Source organism: Capra hircus, chromosome 11 (assembly GCF_001704415.2).
Source record: "Capra hircus breed San Clemente chromosome 11, ASM170441v1, whole genome shotgun sequence".
Taxonomy (NCBI): Eukaryota; Metazoa; Chordata; class Mammalia; order Artiodactyla; family Bovidae; genus Capra; species Capra hircus.
Genome location: NC_030818.1, coordinates 30,370,945 through 30,391,625, shown reverse-complemented (window position 1 = coordinate 30,391,625; position 20,681 = coordinate 30,370,945). Strand labels below are relative to the sequence as shown.

The 20,681-nt window shown below is 36.8% G+C and overlaps 1 protein-coding gene across 1 annotated transcript in view; it reads right to left on the bottom strand.

Annotated features, from left to right (window-relative positions):
* PPP1R21 (protein phosphatase 1 regulatory subunit 21) overlaps positions 1-20,681 on the bottom strand; it is a 66,921-nt gene that overhangs the window by 3,666 nt on the left and 42,574 nt on the right. The window contains exons 14-20 of the mRNA XM_018055207.1: positions 16,658-16,785; positions 13,009-13,161; positions 10,642-10,734; positions 6,257-6,499; positions 4,008-4,040; positions 2,739-2,855; positions 560-658 (exon numbers count right to left, since the gene is read on the bottom strand). Of these exons, the coding sequence (XP_017910696.1) occupies positions 560-658; positions 2,739-2,855; positions 4,008-4,040; positions 6,257-6,499; positions 10,642-10,734; positions 13,009-13,161; positions 16,658-16,785 (866 nt within the window). The remainder of the gene's footprint in view (positions 1-559; positions 659-2,738; positions 2,856-4,007; positions 4,041-6,256; positions 6,500-10,641; positions 10,735-13,008; positions 13,162-16,657; positions 16,786-20,681) is intronic.

The window sequence follows — 20,681 nt, the reverse complement described above, 5'->3', positions numbered from 1 at the left end:
TTAACATCTAATCTTGTGATTCTAGAAAATCTATAAATGAATCTGAAACCAGAAGGAAGTATGTATTGCTATTAATGAGTTATTTCTTTGCTTGTAGCATGTGTATGTTTAATAAAGGCTTCTAGAAACAAGGCTTGAAAACTAAGCAGTGAGTAAGAAGGAATATTCTGTAGCCCTGTCTTTCAGTTTATGTCAGTTTTCTGAATCAGTAAAGAGAAGGAATTGAATCATATGAACAAAATAAACTTCTGGCCAGCCATGACAGGGATTATCAACTGGGAGGAAGAGAAAAAGGAAGGACTATGGATAAATAAGTATTATTTAAAGAACTGCTGACTACAAAACTATTTATAATTAAAATTAAACTAGAGAAACAAATAATACAACCACTTCTTGCCTGCCATAAATGAGCTGTAACTTGAAAATAAGCTAGAAATAAAATGGTAAGAAAAATATTATATCTAGAGGTCAAATGTCACCATTTTAGAAAGGAAATGCTGATTTTCAGCCTAAGAACCTTCAATGAAAAAACATACTGCGTAGGTAACATGAAACTCACCTGAAGTCGGCTAATGTTCTGACTGGCTACTTTCATCTCTTCTGTCAGTACCTCTTTAGACTTTTCAGCCAAGGCCAGTCTTTTAGAGAGTGCTCGGCACTGTGAAATCAGAAAACATACCATAATCTCAGGAAGCATTTCCCCAAACCGAACTTACTTCAGGGAAGGTTACTAGAAAACAATCCCCAAGACCACACTTCCTTCCTTCATTCCACAAACATCTGCCAAATATCCACAGGCCCTGAACCATATACCCTGGAGCACACATAAGAAATGTGAGTGGTCCTCACTCACAGCAGTTTCATGAGGGGAAAAAACATCTACTAATCCAAGTTCATCGGTATTTCTTTCCAAACTCTAGCCTAATGACCACAGGTTACAAAAAGCATAAGAAGTTTCTTTTCTACATTTACCCAAGATTCATGTACACTGGATGAGAAAGGAAGTGGTTATTTCAAAAGTGATCAATGCCATCAAGCAGTACGAATTCTAAGATACTTTTCTTCTTGTGTTTTAAGTTCTTTATTGGAGACCATATCACAGGAACAATAAAATCTTCACAGCCTCACTCTGTCGATGGGGGAAAAAAGATGTGAGAGCAGTTTAAAGACCCCAGTTGGCTTTTTTGCGGGGGGGGGGGGGGTGGTGGTCTACTAAACTGAGGCTATCTGGAGACAGTACATGAAGAAGAAAAAAGAAAAATTCTATTTCATGCTATTGTTCAAAGAAGGCGTGCCATTAAAAGGATCACTAAATTTTCTGATAAACCATGAGGTTGACATGGAGAATCTGTTGAGACACATTTGAATGCTGTGTCAACATCAAATGCTCAGACTGACCATTCCAGTAAAGTAATACTGAGGGTCACCACTTCCTGTTTACAGACAAGGAAAAACTAGAACCATTTTAAAATTCCTGTATCACAATTGTGCTAAAAGAATTTACTAAGATAAGCAAATCTCTTGGAAATCCTCAGAAATTCCCCAGTTACTAATTTCATTCCTCATAAGAGAACTTCAGGCAAGTTCAGCCAACCAAATCAACCACTCTCTATTAATCACACATCTATGTGATCAGCCATTGAACCAGAGAAAGAGGGAGAGAGCTCTGCAAAACACAGGTCCTTGTGAGGATGACAATCAAGGCTGGGAGAGTAACTCAGAAGGTAGTTAGGGATCCAAAGCAGGACAAGATGATGTTCTGTGCCACATGGTTCAAACAGTAAGGCACTGCAGCATCCAACCTGCTGTCCTCATTTTTCTATAATCCAACAGCTATCACTACTGATCATCTTCTCAAACAGGTATGCAACACTAAGCTATGCATAGCATTTATTTCAGCAAGAAGAGAGAAGCAAAGCCTCTCTTCACTCCTAGCACCTGGCTTCCTATCAACCTCTCTGTCTCTGCAGAACAGGAGAAAATCACAAAGTCACATTCTAATAAAGGGTGTGATCTTTCCTTTGTCAATTTCCTTAACAGTTTAAAGGATTATACATCTCTGTCCGACATCTACAACTAACCTTTTAAGAAAAAATTTCTAATCAGAGACCTTACAAGTATCCTTATATGTTGAGTGATATCCATTCTATCTTATAAATTGTTTCTCACTTCTTGGTATCTGTAATTTCTTCTTTCATTTTCTCCTCTTCATCAAGGAATTTGTATAATTTTATTATCTTGCATAACCTTTTTCTAACCCTCTTAAGAAGATGAATTATATAGTGATGGAAGAAGAAAATGTAACAAAAGGCAACATTTTATAATTTTTAAAGGTTGAAAGAGGTTACATTTTGCATTTTATCATTTATAAAAACTCATTACCACAAGTTGTCATTTAGTAACTAAAGAGAATACTAAATAGAAACAAAGGCATACTTTACTTTGAATTTCCCAAAAGAAAATTCCTTCACCTACGAATGTTACCAGCTTATAACTCTCTAAAACAAGGAATCTATAATAATAATGTTCCAAAACATGTTATATAACCCTAAGAAAGTCTATCGATAAAGATTTTTCGTTGGTATGTGGACCAATCTACATGAACTCTAACCAAATCCACATTGCAGACACACTGACTCTGATCTCTCTTTTGTGGTGAACAGCAGGAGGCCAAGACAGTGACCTAATTGCTGAAGAGGTTAGGAAAATCCACCTGATCCGATTGACTCTCCACTCACCTCAGCATAAAAGTGCACTGACTTGCTGTCAGCTAGCTGCAGCTGAGACGTCAGTTCCACTATCCTTGTCATGTAGTGATTTCTGATTAAGTCTTCCCGAGATTCCACATCTGGAGCCTAAAGAGGGCACACATAACTGAGTAAATAAATGCCAGTGAGATGAAGCAGTTTTAAGAGGGGGAAAAAAAAAAAAAAAGATTACTATCACTTTAGCCAAATAAGAAGAAGACATTTCCTAGATTTTCATTTGAATTTTGATGGGAAATCATAGTTTCCCCACTTTTCAGAAAAACTTTAAACAAGACAGATGCTTTTATTCAGCTCCCTGCCCATCTCACAGTGAAGGTGTGGCTTCAAGAGCAGAAAGCAGAAGTGAAGTCTTGGGAGGCCCCCCAGCCATGGGGCCATGTCTCTCAGTTAGGTGCCGCACACCTAACTTTTCAAAATCTCTATCTACCTGCCTCCTATGTCTTCCACTAACTAGAGAACAGGGAGAAGGGGAGCATTTATTGGCATTCCTAAAAATATGAACATTCTTTTCCCCCACATTATCTTAAGATAGCTCTAATGCTTCTAAACATACTAACAAATTAAACTATTTCTATAACGAACAATTTATAGCCCTTGTTCCAGACTAGTTTTCTAATTACTCTAGCAATGGCACCTACTCAGTTGAGTTTAGAAGTATATGCATAAGTTCAAGATTACCTAAAGTGTAAGGCCAATAAAGAAACCAAAGAATTTACCAACCTACTTGAACTATGTTTGCCAATTCACCATTCTGACTGTTAGGCTGAATGACTTCAGTGTTCTTTTAATGATTATTTGTAAGTTTACACTTGGAATATTTCAAAATGAAAAGGTGCAAACCTATTTGACAGGCCAAATTTGACCTGGATTCAGTCACTTGAGGGCTGGAAAGAATTACAAGCCCATTGATGGTCAAGGCCCTGAAAAGCCCTGCTCTGCCAGCTGGCCCACTGGGAAGGTAATGGCTTGCAGCCTCCAGCCACATACCAGCAACCTGATGGCCGAGCTCATGCCACACCGTGTCAAACTGCCAAGTCAAGTGATTCAAGAAGACAATTACAGAAACAGGCTGTGATTTGTTGGTGACAGTTAACACTGACCCAAGCAAAGCAACATGGATCCACAATAACTAGACTTGTCAGAAATGTAATTAGATGAAGCTGACTTTTGCTGGACTTTGTCAACAAACATGTCGTCAGATATTTACTAACAAACAACATGATGTTAAGCACACATTACCTCACTGTCAGACGTCCTGGTTAAAATTCCAATCTAGAACACAAGGGAGGAAAAGCTTTAGAACAGACTGTTTATACTTTAAACACAACAGCTTAAACCCGTGTTAATATTTTTTCTCTTCTGGGTTCACATTGTTTCAAAGCACACTAACGAGAATTCCTTGGTGGGCCAGTGGTTAGGACTTGGTGTTTTCACTGCTGTGGGCCCAGTTTCAATCCCTGGTTGGGGAACTAACATCTCATAAGCTGTGTGGTGTTGCCAAAAAATAAAATGAAACAAGCAACATTGAAAAAAATAAATAAAAGCACACTAGCAGTGGAGTTCTGGAAGATCACCCTCAAATCAATCATCTTTTGATACAAATCATCTTTCAACACAAGCTGGCCCTTCAGATATGTAACCATATTCATGATTTCTGTCATATGGCAGTAATGGATATGACCATCACTATTTCCTCTATCCAAATGCTATTAGCCATTTTTACTGAAACCCAACAAATGGTCTGAGAAGAAAAAGAGGAAGAACAGATTTTAACTCTGAGTCATTTCTACGCTTATTTCCAAAGCAGGCAAGACCTAAAGATAGTTTCATGGTGACCCTAATAACTAAACATTTTCTCACTGCTGTGGGCATTTTCTCATATGCTGCTGATAAAGAGTATAAACTAATACAGTCCTTTAGAAACTAATTTAGCAATAAAAATCATGAAAACATTCAGTCTGATCTGATCAATGAGACAGACTCTGAAGGGAAGTCCACAGATGAGTGCTGGCAATGTTGCACTTCCCCAAATGGTACCTAAACTGATGCCAGAATTCTGTCCTGTTGGTTAAATGTCCTTCCAGGCAGTCATCTTCCCTTGTCAGGGGGAGAGGGCAACACCTGCGGCTAGGATTCAACCTCACCATCAGGCTTACATAGGATCCTCCAAGTGAGCATACTGGCCATTCAGGTCACTGCTCTGGGAAGTGTGGTGTGTTTTTCACTTTTCTAAGAATTTTAATTCTTTTTTCCTGTCCTACATTTTACTATGAAAATATGTAAACACAGAGTAAATTTGGGCAAAAAAGGACAATAAACACCTGTGCACCCACAATGTATTAACACATTTATACATTTATTGATGTATTATCAATACAATTATCAATACATTAATACATTTGATAAAGAACAATTTGTTACATTTACTTTGTCTGTGTGTGTACATTTCCTGAAGCATCTGAAAGTAAGCTGCAAATGTGATGATATCTTACTCTAAGTACTTTGGGATTTACCTCCAAAAGATAAAGATATTCTCCTAAATAATCAAAATATCATTATCACATCTAAGAAAACTAACAATAATTCCAGGTTTCTGACACTGTTAAGGTGCAGTGAGGTCTGTATACATCTTGAAAATAAAAGTTAATTTGTATATATCACTATTAAGTATGCTCTGAATCAGACACAGGTAGACGTGAAAGGGACCATGACTTGCTCTTCAATAGCATCCGCGAGCTATAAGGGGAATCACACGCCTTAGGACAGGGCCGTCAGCAGGTACCACGGCTGTCCTCAAGTTTCTCAAAAAAACGCTAACAAAAATACATTTAATGAGATCCTTCTAATTTGAGGGTCTTTTTTCCCTTCCTTTCCTAACTTCTCATTTTTCTAGATTTTTAGTTATTTTTTTACAGTGGGCAAAATACTATAATCAGAAAATTTTTCTCCGTGTAACTCTGAATTCTGTAATTCCAATAGAGATGTTTCCTTACCTTCTAAATCACTGCAATTAAATATAAGGCAAGAAATACAAAGCTGCAAAATAACATCACTATATTGCCTTAGGAAGTCTATAATAACATATAACTTTGTTATATGTAAATCATAAAGCTTTATATTACCTAGGAATATACCATATAATTGGTTTTAAAACATATTTATGGTCATTTCTGTGAAAAGTTAGTCATTTAGTCCTTTGTCAGAGACATAAGCCCCATATCACAAACGTTTCAATGGAAAAATAGAATCATCATAATTTGACTTAGTTTATCTTCACCAGAAACACAGCCCTTACCATAGGGAACTCTTGCATGTACAATCAAAGAGAAAGGAATAAAGTTGTGTTTTGAAGGGGGCATCCTGCTCACCAACCTGAGTTTTCCAGAGCACATGGATTATTCCTATCATAAATTCCTGTAATTCACGTGGTAAACTCTGAACACTCAGGGGGATCCCCACTAGTTACCATTATATAAAAAGGCACTTACCTCACTGGTGCTGTGAACGGGATCTGGCACAGCCTTGGCAGACGCGTCTTCCTGGCCCGTAGCAGTCACCGCAGCAGCCTTCTCCTGGGCCACCCCTACCACCTGCCCACTACTTGTACTCTTCAGTTTATCTGCAGTTCGCTGGTTTTCTTTCTCCAGCTTGATTTTAGCTAACTGTGCTTCCAACATCCAATGTTCTTTTTCCTGCTCCAGTTTAGAAATCTTCTCCAAACTCTGCTGAACCTTGAAAGCAAGAGAGAATTATGAACCTTAGAGGATGATGTGGACAAAACTTAGTGGCCAAAAAAGCACTTTATGGAATGCAAACCAAAACTACTTCACAGGTGTGAAAACAAAACCACTTGATACTGGAAAATTTTTATTTTTCAGTTTTATAAGATGCAAAAGGCACAACCATAAATTGAGAAATTCAACAAGAATAGAATTTTTAAAAAATTTTATTCATCACAAGGTTTAAATAAAAAGAAGCATGTATCCAAAAGAGGACTAATATCCAGAAAATATAAAGAACTTCTATAAATCAATGACAAAAAGACAGACAAACCAACAGAGAAACAGCAGAAAAAAAAGACTTGAATATGCACTTGAATATTACTATAAACATAAAAAAGAAGGTATTCAATGTCACTGTTTATCAAAGAAAAGCAATTTAAGACCCCCCAAATGACTAAAATGAAAGACAGAAAATACAAAGACGGACATACTTATGGAGCAATTGGAACTATCACATAGTGCCAGGAGGAGTGGAATTCGGGACAAACACTTTGAAAACTGTTTGGCAGGATTTCTGAAAATTGAACTTATATCCTGTGCATCACGCTAAGTTGCCTCAGCTGTGTCCGACTCTTTTCAATCCTATGGACTGTAGCCCACCAGGCTCCTCCATCCATGGGATTCTCCAGGCAAGAATACTGGAGTGGGTTGACATGCCCTCCTCTAGAGGATCTTCCTGACCCAGGGATCGAACCCGAGTCTCTTCTGTCTCCTGCATTGGCAGGTGGGTTCTTTACCACCATGTGGACTCAGCAATTCCACTTCTAAATATATGCCCAACAGAAAAATATGCATGTTTATCAAAAGACAGGTATAAGATGCCCATAGCAGCCCTATGATAATTAAACACTTGAAAATACTCATAAGCTATTGCTGTTCAGTCACTCAGCTGTGCTGCAACCCCATGGACTGCAGCATGCAAGGCTTCTCTGCCATCACCATCTCCCAGAGCTTGCTCAAACTTATGTCCATTGCGTCAGTGACGCCATCCAACCGTCTCATCCTCTGTTGTCCCCTTTTCCTCCTGCCTTCAATCTTTCCCAGCATCAGGGACTTTTCTAATGAGTCGGCTCTTTGCATCGGGTGGCCAAAGTATTGGAGCTTCAGTTTCAATCAGTCCCTCCAATGAATATTCAGGACTGATTTCCTTTAGGATGGACTGGTTGGATCTCCTTACAGTCCAAGGGACTCTCAAGAGTCTCCTCCAATACCACAGTTCAAAAGCATCAATTCTTTAGCACTCAGCTTTATGGTCCAACTTTCACATCCATACATAACTACTGGAAAAACCAAAGCTTTGACGAGATGGACTTTTGTTGACAAAGAAATGTCTCTGCTTTTTAACATGCTGTCTAGGTTGGTCATAGCTTTTCTTTCAAGGAGCAAGTGTCTTTTAATTTCACAGCTGCAGTCACCATCTGCAGTGATTTTGGAGCTGAAAAAAATAAAGTCTGACACTGTTTCCCCATCTATTTCCCATGAAGTGATGGGACCAGATGCCATGATCTTAGTTTTCTAAATGAGTTTTAAACCAACTTTTTCACTCTCCTCTTTCACTTTCATCAAGAGGCTCTTTAGTTCTTCTTCGCTTTCTGCCGTAAGGGTGGTGTTATCTGCATATCTGAGGTTATTGATACTTCTCCTGGCCATCTTGATTCCAGATTGTGCTTCATCCAGCCCAGCATTTCTCATGATGTACTCTGCATATAAGTTAAATATGCAGGGTGACAATATACAATCTTGACATACTCCTTTCCCAATTTGGTACTAGTCTGTTGTTCCATGTTCTAACTGCTGCTTCTTGTCCTGCATACAGGTTTCTCAGGAGGCAGGTAAGGTGGCCTCATATTCCCACCTCTTTAAATATTTTCCACAGTTTGTTGTGATCCACACTCAAAGGCTTTGGCACAGTCAATGAAGCAGAAGTAGATGCTTTTCTGGAATTCTCTTGCTTTTTCTATGACTTTTGTTTGTTGGCAGTTTGATCTCTGGTTCCTCTGCCTTTTCTAAAACCAGCTTGAACATCTGGAAGTTCTCGGTTCACGTACCATTGAAGCCTGGCTTGGAGAATTTTGAGCATTACTTTGCTAGCGTGTGAAATGAATTCAATTGTACGGTAGTTTGAACATTTCTGGCATTGCCTTTCTTTGGGACTGGAATGAAAATGGATCTTTTCCATAAGCTATAAGAATGGATAAATTATGTAATTCACATAATAGAATACTCAATAGGAATGAAAATGGACCAAACACAACTACATGTAACATGGATGGAATATCACATATATAATGTTAAACAAAAGAAGCAGATCTGAAAGAGATGCAGCATAATTCTCTTTTAATATAAAGTTCAGTATCATGAAAACAAAGAATGCAGGATTATGGTTATCTTTGGAGAAGAGGAGAGCAGCAACTGGAGAAGGGCATGAGGGAGGCTTCTGGGGTCCCAGCAAGTATTTTTTAAAATACATTTCTTCATGTAAGAATATATCTTTTCCAAAAATTTCATCTAGCTACTGGTTAAAGTGTTTACTTGTGAAAATTCACTGGAATATATTAATAATTTATATACTTTTCTTTATGTTGTACTTAAATAAGGAGTTTTTAAAAAGCTAATTCTCAAGGCAAATAAAAGCTTGAGAATTAAATAAAAATAAAAGCAACCTTTGAGTGAATTCCAAATGCTTTACCAAATGACTGAGCAATTACCAGGTACCAGACACTGTTCATGTATTTTCCTGCCAGTATCCCACTGAAGCCTCCTAACAGTCCTACAATTCTCACTTCTCAAAGAGGAGACCTGAAGTTCCAGGAGCTGGAATCCTTGCTAAGCTAATGGCAGAGCCAGGATTGGGGACCTCATGTGTCTGGTTCATTAGTCTGACTCTTTTCGCCATGTTACACTGCCTCCTACTGGCTCAATTAATCCTTAAGAGACCCTGCAAGGTAGATATTTAGATTGCAGTTCTTATCAGACTAGCCTGCAGCTAGTCTGTGCCAGAGTGCGAAAATAGTTCTGATGTCAGACCATTCTGCCACGTATTAGCTATTAATACTTTGGATAAAAACTTCTTAATTGCTTTGAGCCTTAACCTTCCTCACATAAAATAAGACAGAAATCCAAAATAAATTAAGATACTCCACATTTCACTGTTTGTCTCAGGAATTTTGTTTCTTAGGAATTATTATGTGGATTAAACTTTCAGTTTCAACATCCTCTCAGATTAATGCTGAAAAGATAAGTGATACATATCCAAAAATGAAAACAAGGTCCGCTTAGGCAAAACACTCTCAGATAAATCTGTGCCCTCTTTAAAAGAAATATTTCCAAAACTAAAAGCAAGCCAGGGAGCATCCTGAGTTTAGAATTCTTTCCCCGCTGTTGACCATAAGGACCTAGTCTGCGACAAGTACATTTTGAGCCCTTGATTATGGTCCCATCAAGTCCTGAACTCTGCCAGCTAAAATGTGAACAAGTACACAAATAACTTTTAAACACTTTTTTTTTTTTAGTGATGAGAAAAATATTCAATGTTAGTTAAAGTATGCACTTACAACCCAGTATATAATTGGAAGATGTTCAGATATATTCATTAAAGAAATAACTGTTGAAAAAATAAATAAATAAATAAAAGCAAGCCAGGTATTAAAGTAAATAAACTGCTGGCAAATGCTAAACTGGTGTCAGTTTGTACCAACTTCTGAAAAAACCAGTACTGTCTACCTCCACCTGCCTCTAAATTCAACTGACCAATTGAGTACTGGAAATTTTTCATTCTTGATCCTTTAAGAAATAAAAATAACTCACTGACTCTCTAGCCTTCTCCCTTTTTTGCCTTATTATTTCAGACATTTAAGTCTAGCCTAAATTATTAATCAGCATAGCAAAAGTATGCTGATATATCTTTATTGGCAATTGTAACACCAACTGAATCAGGATGACTTATTTAGAGTCAACAAGTGTTTTTCAATGAATTATGCTTATGGTACTTACAAAGCCTTTTAAATCACTCGATGTATGTTAAAAACCTTCCACAGGGGATTTAACATTCATTATCTTTAGCAAGCATCATGATTTTCCCAATGCCATACCTGTTGTGCAAGGCCTTCTCGACTTTCAGTAGAGCTGAGAAGGACCCGGCGGTTTGCCAGAGCTTCTTCATAAGGCACAGATTCCAAGAGGGGCTATGGAGAAAGCATCATAAGAATTAAAGAAAAAAGCTGCGTGATTTCCCTGATCTTACAAATAAAAGTGCTAAATGAAGTTTAATAATAAAATTCAGGTGTGTGTCTATATAGACTGCTGCTGCTGCTACTGCTAAGTCACTTCAGTCGAGTCCGACTCTGTGCGACCCCATAGACAGTAGCCCACCAGGCTCCCCCGTCCCTGGGATTCTCCAGGCAAGAACATTGGAGTGGGTTGCCATTTCCTTCTCCAATGCATCAAAGTGAGAAGTGAAAGTGAAGTCGCTCAGTCGTGTCCGACTCAGCGACCCCATGGACTGCAGCCTACCAGGCTTCTCCATCCATGGGATTTTCCAGGCAAGAGTACTGGAATGGGGTGCTATTGCCTTCTCTGAAAAGTACCCTGACTTTCCAAGATTGCCCTGAGAATCATCACCATGAAGGAAAAGAATGGCTTGATGATTAAAAAAATGGAAACTTCTAAACATTGAAAAATTACTGCAGCAAACTGAGGGGAAATATTTCCAATATAAACAAAGGACTAGAATCCTTAACACAAAGAGAGCTCTTTTCAAACCTAATTAGGAACATTTATTTAAAAATAGGTGAACAATTTAAACAGGGAATTGATAGAATAATATAAACAGTAATTTATGAAAGGACATTCCACTTCAATAATAAGCAAAGAAATGCAAATTAAAATAATAACAAGAAACCTCTTGTCTCTGAGATTGACAAATGAAATTTACGGGTTAGATTTATACCTCTATTGCTGGTAAATTATAAACAGGTAACCTTCTCGAAGTGTAGTCAGGAAAAAAACATTATCAAAATGTGAAACATTTACACACTCTGAACAAGCAATTCTATCTTCAGGAATTAATAATTAAAACATTTAGGTCACCTTATACATTGTTAGGAGTATACAACCACCCTTAAGGGTAATCTGGCAGTAAATATTAAAATTTAAAATAGGCAAATCACATCATCAAAATGTTCCACCTCTCAGTATTCCACACATATGCCCAAGGAGGCATTTACAAATTATCCATTGAAGTATAATTCTAACAGTGAAAAACTGGAATCAACCTAAATGCCCTCCAAAAGGAGAATACCTAAATGAATCATGGAACATTTACATTATAGAATTCCATGCTGTGTTTAAAATGAATATAGTAGCCATCATATGTATTGATATAGATCTCTAAAACTTACTTTAAATGAGAAAAGCTACACAATGAAACATGCATACAAGTTTTTTTAAAAAAACAAATTTAGAAAAGTCTTTATATTATATATAGTTCAAAATTTATACAGATGAGTATAAATATTCCAAAGTTACACATAAAACTGATAACTACAACTACCACTGAAAAGGAACTGGAATTAGGAACTGTAATTTACCTACAAAGTTCTCATGTAATTTTATGCATTATATATAACTAAAAGTTTTTAAAAAATGAGAAGAAGGTAAAAACAAATACACAAGTTCCATGTGCAAGAATATGCCATGTAGTGTTGTATATAACAGTGAAAAATAGGAAGCAACCTAAAACTCCATGAGCAACGATGGCTTGGCTTAATTAAATTATTACACTTTTATAGAGTGTGAAATACTATATATAACATACTGGATGCATTAAAATGATAGCAATTTATAAGTATAGATACATATTTTTTGATATATAAAGATATCCACAATGCATTAAAAGGAAAAAAACAATTCTAAAACAGTGTTATGTATCTAGATGAACTGCTTTTATAGTGTGTGTGCACATGCATGCATGTATATACTTTAAAATTTTAGGGAGCTAGAGATATACTCTAACCAAGTTAACAGTAGCTACCTTTAGGTGGTGAAATTTGATGTAACCATAGCCTTCTTCTTGTACAGAAATATTTCTTCTGATTTCTTTTTGTAATGATATGTATTTGCATTATACTGAGAAAAAATTATAAACGTATTTCAATTTTTTTGTTTGTTTCTACAAGCTTAAGATTTCCTGAAATTTGACGCTTTTGGCTGCCTGGCTATCTCACCCTAAACACTCTATCAGGCGCTGGAAATGGAAATCTAACACGGCCTAAGAGGTGAGGTTTGGGTCTCCGTCATATCCTACTTTCCAAAGTCCTCCCACCCTTGTAACACCCACCAAGCACCTGCTCCCCAAAATTGTATAAGGCATAAATATAAACTGTGGGGAAACTATTTCCATTCTCTGGAATTATTTCAGATTTTCCGTCTGGTTTAAATGTTAACAGGAGCTCACAAACCTTTCTCAAAGCCTTCATATAGGCAGCAGCTTTTTTCTTATACTGCAGCATGCATTCGGCTGAAAGAGGACTGATGAATCCACTCCCTGTCTTGGGCCCATAGCTCAGCGAAGCAATGAAGTAGTCCACGTTGTTGCTGAAGAAAGATGCAATCTAAACCAAGTGTGACAAGAAGATCGATTTTGTTTTCCAATAATATATTTAAAATACATATCTAACAGTTTTCAGAGCAAAGTTAAGGATACTGAGAATGGAAATGAAAGTTCAACACATGTTCAAAAGCCCACGATTTACTTATTTGAAGAGAATACTTAGGGCAATGATTTATAATAAACACAACATCAGTTTAAATTTTCAGTCCAGAATGGTGACATGTCTTAATCTAGAAAAATTCTACTATTCCTGAAAACCAAGGCTGATTCTGATTTATTCTGTAGGCAATGTTTATGAGCTGTTTACCTCACCAAACCTGCGCCTGTGCTCAAAATATGTATGTTTGGGTTTATACTTTCCATTTGCATCTTAACTTTGACTGTTTCATACTCCAACACAAGAAATGACACAAGCATCATGAATATATAATTTCTACTTAAATTTCACTCTGTAAATCTCAAGCTGTGCATTACAAATAAAGTAGGAAAGAAAATGAATGGAAATTCAGTAGACCCTTATCATTTACAGATTTAACATTCGCTTACAACAACAAAGATCCATGACCGTATTTTTTCTGAGCCATGATTTTGAATCTAAAGTCTATATGAAATGGTGATATAAATTAAAATGTCTAAGAAAGTTATTAGCCAGAAAAATTAAAGTTTTGGATACATTCAAGAGTATTCAATTTCAACAAGTAAGAAAAAGTGACTTGTGAAACAAGAGTATTTTACCTTGGCAAACACTGCTCAAAAAGTAAGCACTCACTAATGGTCTAAAAGGTTATCTTTTTCATTAATATTTTACTGTATCAAATGAAATTCTATGTTAGGTAGTATTTAGAAAAATCAAAACTCTAAAAATCTTGAGTTGTATATTCCATGTATATGACATAAACGAGACATACCAAGAATTTGCATTTAGGTCATGGTAGTATATGGTAAAGTTTACTTTCTTTCCTCTCTAATATTTCTGTATTCCCCATGTATTCTTTAACATGTATATGTTATACCTTCCTAGTGGGTTTTTTAAAAATTACAAATGATAAAATTTAGTTTAATCAAATCACATTAGCTAAGTATTCAGCTGCCACCAGCTAATACTTAATTCAGATAATTATTTTAGTTAAAAACCATTCTAAGAAAAATTTCTGAGTGAAGATCAAAACCTTTCCTTGAGACAACTGTTAAGGTTTCAAGCAAAGTAAACCTAAAATAAACTATGAAGTATACAGGAATTTAATATTCCAGAGCTCTCATTAAAAAGTGACAAAGACTCCTGTAAAATGTCAATATTCTCTTTTTCTCAGAATTTTCCTTAATTGAATCAAAGTTAAAATCATCATCAGAAAGTTTCCAGAATGCTTGTAGATGAAAGCATTACAGAGGAGGCAGTGAGGATAATCTGGCTAAGGAGTCCTGTAGGCACTGATCTGAGCTGACAGAATCTCATAGCACCCTTTAACTACAGCCCTAAACAAGAGCAAACTGTCACAAAGACCAGTCTGACTTTGGGAAAGATAACACTGAATATCTAACATAATCTTTAACCACTTGAATAAAGTGGTTAAACCACTTGAAAAAAGTATGCTCCCTCCTACTAAGGTCAACCTGTCAGAAAAATAATGGTATATAACACAGAGAGAGATTAGCATTTTCTTGAGAAATTATGTTGGATCTGTTCAAATAAATGGGCTAAGATAGTCCTGAATAGTTCTCAGAGAAATCTTAGTCACTAAAGGCTTTCATGACAGCCACAGGAACATGTCTTCCCTGATAGCTCAGTTGGTAAAGAACCTGCCTGCAAGGCAGGAAACCCCAGCACAATTCCTGGGTCGGGAAGATCCACTGGAGAAGGGATAGGCTACCCACTCCAGTATTCTTGGGCTTCCCTTATGGCTCACCTGGTAAAGAATTCACCTGCAACCTTCTTACACTGTTGGTGGGAATGCAAACTAGTACAGCCACTACAGAGAACAGTGTGGAGATTCCTTAAAAAACTGGAAATAAAACTGCCATATGACCCAGCAATCCCACTGCTGGGCATACACACTGAGGAAACCAGAATTGAAAGAGACACTTGTTACTCCAATGTTCATCGCAGCACTGTTTATAATAGCCAGGACATGGAAGCAACCTAGATGTCCATCAGCAGATGAATGGATAAGAAAGCTGTGGTACATATACACAATGGAGTATTACTCAGCCATTAAAAAGAATACATTTGAATCAGTTCTAATGAGGTGGATAAAACTGGAGCCTATTATACAGAGTGAAGTAAGCCAGAAAGAAAAACACCAATACAGTATACTAACGCATATATATGGAATTTAAAAAGATGGTAACAATAACCCTGTATGCGAGACAGCAAAAGAGACACAGATGTATAGCACAGTCTTTTGGACTCTATGGGAGAGGGCGAGGGTGGGATGATATGGGAGGATGGCATTGAAACATGTAAATTATCACATGTGAAACGAATCGCCAGTCCAGGTTCAATGCATGATACAGGGTTCTCGGGGCTGGTGCACTGGGATGACCCAGAGGGATGGGATGGGGAGGGAGATGGGAGGGGGGTTCAGGATGGGGAACACATGTACACCCATGGCAGATTCATGTCAGTGTGTGGCAAAACCAATATAATATTTCAGTAAATAATAAATAAATTTTTTAAAAAAAGAATTAACACCAAAAAAAAAAAAAGAATCTGCCTGCAATGTGGGAGACCCGGGTTCGATCCCTGGGTTGGGAAGATCCCCTGGAAAAGGGAAAGGCTACCCCACTCTAGTATTCTGCCCTGGAGAATTCCATGGACTATATAGTTCATGGGGTCGCAAAGAGTCAGACACGACTAAGCAACTTTCACTTACATTAATGTGCAATTAGAATATGACATCGACTGAAAGCAGTTAGCCCACATAGAACAATTTTTAAAGAAACTGCACTCCAGTCAGTTTATGACAGTAATTAAGTACTTAATGATCCAAATGATCATTATCTAATATTAAGAATTCAATGAGAAGACATGTGTTTAAGTCACTTTAAAAGTATAAATTAAAGTACAAAACCACAAAGGTACAAACAAAAATCTTGGTGGAAAAAAAACAAAATATTAATAAAAGTCTTATAAATCTTTTTCTATACCCCAATTTCGGTAGAGCAGACCTTGAATACACACCAGGATCTATATAGTGAAACCACCTGGTATCTTTGAGTCAGCAAATATCTCATTAAAACATCAACAGTAAAAAAAGAAAAAAGAAAAAAAGAAACATCAACAGTGAGTGGACCCAGTACTCATCACAAACATTTAACAGCATTCTGTATTGTGTCACATATTAGGTAGGAAGGAGGAAAAGGGAGACAACTTTATTTTATGAAAAAGGCTGATAATCTAAAATCCTTTTACAGATTAATTTTTCTACTGTGTCAATCAAGAAAAAAAAAAAAGAGTACATTTAAGAATTTAACATCAGTATAAACCAGAGAAAAATTACCTTTCCTGCTCCATTTGTCAATGCCACTACTGATGACAGGATGCAGTCATTAGTTGTTATGAGCTTCTGTGTTGTTGTTGGAAGTTCAAGCTCTATTGTAGCCTTTTGACTATAATGTTTGGAAATATCTATGAACCCAATCAAATGAAAACTCATCAGTATCTATATACAAGTTGGAAACAGTTAACCAACCCATTGATCTCTCATATCTACGTTTACAAATTTACAAAATAAGTCTGACAAAAAACAGTCCTAAATATCATAATTGGGCTGAATCTCAATTAGGTCTCAAGTCAACTTACAAAGAATAGAGAGTAGTGAGAGGGTCTCTTAACACCATCCTGGGGTCACTATTATAGCCTAGAGCATAGGCTATATATGGGTCTCGGTCTCCTTCATTTGAGAGTCAGTCCTTATTCTAGTGCTGGCCTAGAATGACCCTAACCAGTATCTACTAGTTAAAAACTTTGTTTTGACAGTCTAGTAGGCACAAATGAGAATTTTTATTGTGCTTATATAAACAAACCATGAGGCTGGAAAAGAACAGCCAACATAGGCATGGTGACCCACAATCCTTATTGGATCTTAACCAGTTTGCCAGAACATACTTTAACAATAAGAAAGGTTTGCACAGCCAAATAAGGATTGAACACTGCAGTGTCTGGCTTCACATTCTACTGCCTCCAGTCCAAGAAAATTACAACAAAGGCCTGTGGTTCTAAAAGCATAGAAGAGAGGCTTAGACAGAAACATGTTGAGAGACACAGCAGTAGGTAAACTCGCCAAACAGCTAAACTTGGGGTTTTCTGGGTCTCTGAGAAATAAAATAATTTCATCCTGGAAATAAGGGGGAAACAGAATTAGCAAGACAACACTGATTTGTGAGGAAGGACAACTATATTTGTAAATAATAAAGAGCTTACAATACAGCCTCCTCTGAATTTTTAGAATACTTCAGTTACAACAGCATTATCACTAACAACAAAGCGAAAAATAGATCACAAGACATGGAAATTAATTGTTACAGGAGGCATGTATATGAAGACCTTCATTTATTCAGAATCAAGAAATTTAGTTGATTTTAGACTACAGATAAATAAGAGGAAATAAGACTATTTAGAAATAAGAGATTTAACGTGGTATAACCATGATATTTCAGCACAACTTAAATTTATTTATTAAAGACCAGAAAGAAAGAGATTTAATGCAGTATGATCATAATTTTTTAGCATAAAATCAGTTTTATGAAGATTTCTTTTACTAAAATTTAAAGTCAAGAAATTGTGTTATTTATATACATTGTTATGTATATATACAAATATATGTAAACTTTTACATACAAAAGCTTTTAGGATAGTCTTAGATTTATAAAAAAATTAACTGAGTTTCCAGATACCCTTAGCCAGTTTTCACTATGGTTAACATCCTATGTTAATATGGTACAGCTGTCACAGTGAAGAAACCAACTAATTGGTACATTACTATTATGTCTAATATATTTTTAAAAATAAACGATTATCTTCTATAAATTCATAAGACAGCCAAGCGAATAAAAATTCAGTTGGAACGCTGGACATTTTTGGTATACTGAACTTGTTAGCTCCCAAAGCAGACATCATCTTTCTACACACCACAGCAAGTTTTACTCAATATTTTACTGTCTGTATACAATGCTGTAATACAGCTGAGTTGGCAGGCAGTCATGGCTGACTGTATAGGTAATTAAAATACTTATAAAAGATGTATAATACTAAGAACCCTCCCATGGCTTTTAGTGGATCAAAGCTACTGTAGTCTGACTATAATAATTCTCCCCATCCAACTGTTTACTCTATATTTATTGAATCTAAATATTTTAATTATTTAGGGTGTTCCTTGACGTTAAATTTTAACTTCAAAAAGAACAAGGAAATCATGTGACCTAGACCAGAGATTTATTTTTGTCTAATGTTTCCTATCAGTCTACGTGCTTTAGACTTGAGACTAAAGATCAAACAATTCTCACTTGTTAAAAGATTAATTCATTCCCATTTTAATTCCTTGTAGGACACACATTTTTATAAATCTCTCTCTCTCACTTTTTATATCAAGACCAGCCTGCCTGCTTGCTTGCCTTCCTTCCTTCCTTTTTCACAACTTGGACCAAGCAATTATGCAAGGCAAAGGATCAAGGGAAAAGATTGGAAATAAGAGCTCTCTTAAAAACAAAGTTTATTCTGTTAATGCCAGTTAATGCTGACTCTGAGTTTTCATGAGAGATACACAACACTGTTCCAACTAGGTAAGAAGACAGATTTGAACTGTAAACCTATAAACAAGAGCCCATAATCTGCTTGCCAACCATTCTTCATGTTTCTCAATATTTTTAATTTATATTATGTATACTTTCAAGAACAGAAATAAGCAGAGGCACAAAGAGGGCTTAGGGGGCCTCTGATCCTCCCATAATCTCCACCAGCTCTTGACAAATAGTAACAGTAGCATCCTTTGATTTGGACCACTTGGCATCTAATGCCACATATGAACAAAAGCATCTTCAGAAAACCTAGAAACACATTATTATTATTTATACAAATATAAATAAAATCAAGATTTTTCAATGTAAATAAAGCTTTAAGATCCTTCTCAGTGGATAGCCCCCCTCCATGGCTCTAGCCCCTCCTTTATTAAAATTCTAGAGAAATACTAGTAGGAACAAATCGCAATATTAGCACAGGAAAACTTAGGAAACAAAACCAAAAAATCTGTAGCTACAGAGCAATTTGTGGTTTCAGTGGCCTAGTTCTGGAATAGAAGACTATGGTTAAGTCTGAGCTCCCCAAATCAAAAGCTGCACAGGAAAAAAGTACTAGTCCCTAGGGTTTTCTATGGATCAGACTAGGTTCTGCAGAGTTGGGACTGATTATTGTTACCTGCCACCAAATCTGTCTATGCAAGCTGTGATTTCTGCAATCAGAGCTAGCTCCAGAAGTACAGCGACTTCTACAGTTCCTTATAATTGAAGACAAGCCTCAAAAATGACCATTCTCAAGACTAAGGTGCTATTGGGTAATACTACTGAGACTAAGATAGATTCCCAGTAACACAGGTTATGTGTCAGTTTATAGAAAGGCCCCCAATATACACATTTTATACACGCAATCCAACAAAATCTTAAGTCTTTAAAATATATTTTCTATGAAACCATTAATTGGTCACTAACCATACATTAAACACCACAGTGAAAAATCTAGGTACCTGGGCTACTTCCAAAGGTGGTGGTTTAGTCACTAAGTCATGTCCGTCTCTTGCGACCCCATGGACTGTACCCTGCCAGGCTCCTCCATCCATGGGATTCTCCAGGCAAGAATACTGGAGTGGGTTGCCATTTCCTTCTCCAGGGGATCTCCCCAAACCAGGAATCGAACCCAGGTCTCTTGCACTGCAAGTGGGTTTTTTACCTACTGAGCTACAAGGGAAGCCCTACTTCAAGTAGTCCTTAGTAACTGCTCTGCCCTCTCTTTCTGCTCCTACTGCAATAGCCACCAAAAGGAAAAGACAGAGGGGAAAGAAACCAAAAGCCCTGCAGAGATATAGATCAAAAAGTCAGGACTCAGAATCAGATGCTAAGAAGCAAAGGAAATGCCTTTCGACAAGCATATTCTTAGGAGCACACGGCAAGCGAAAACTGACGAAAGTTTAAAAACAGACCTTCAGTCTGTAAGTTTCTCCTGAACAAAACAGGATTTATGAGTACTCTCAACAAAAAAATGCACAGGAGGGTGGAAAACCAGTACATTATTTCTAGGAACTTTACACCTTTGTTTCCTCAGTCCCTTCATGCTTGGGCTCTAACAAGTGCAGTATTTTGCTAAATGCCTCTGAATAGCATGTCTGACTTAATAAAATTCATACATCTGCCTTAAATCAGTATAATGTATTTTAGGCTAAAGTTCTGCACACAAGGGTTTCTCATCAGTACTTTGTTTACTTCAGGAAAGAAGCAGATGGGAAAAGCAGAAGGCAATAAGCTGTGTACTTTAAC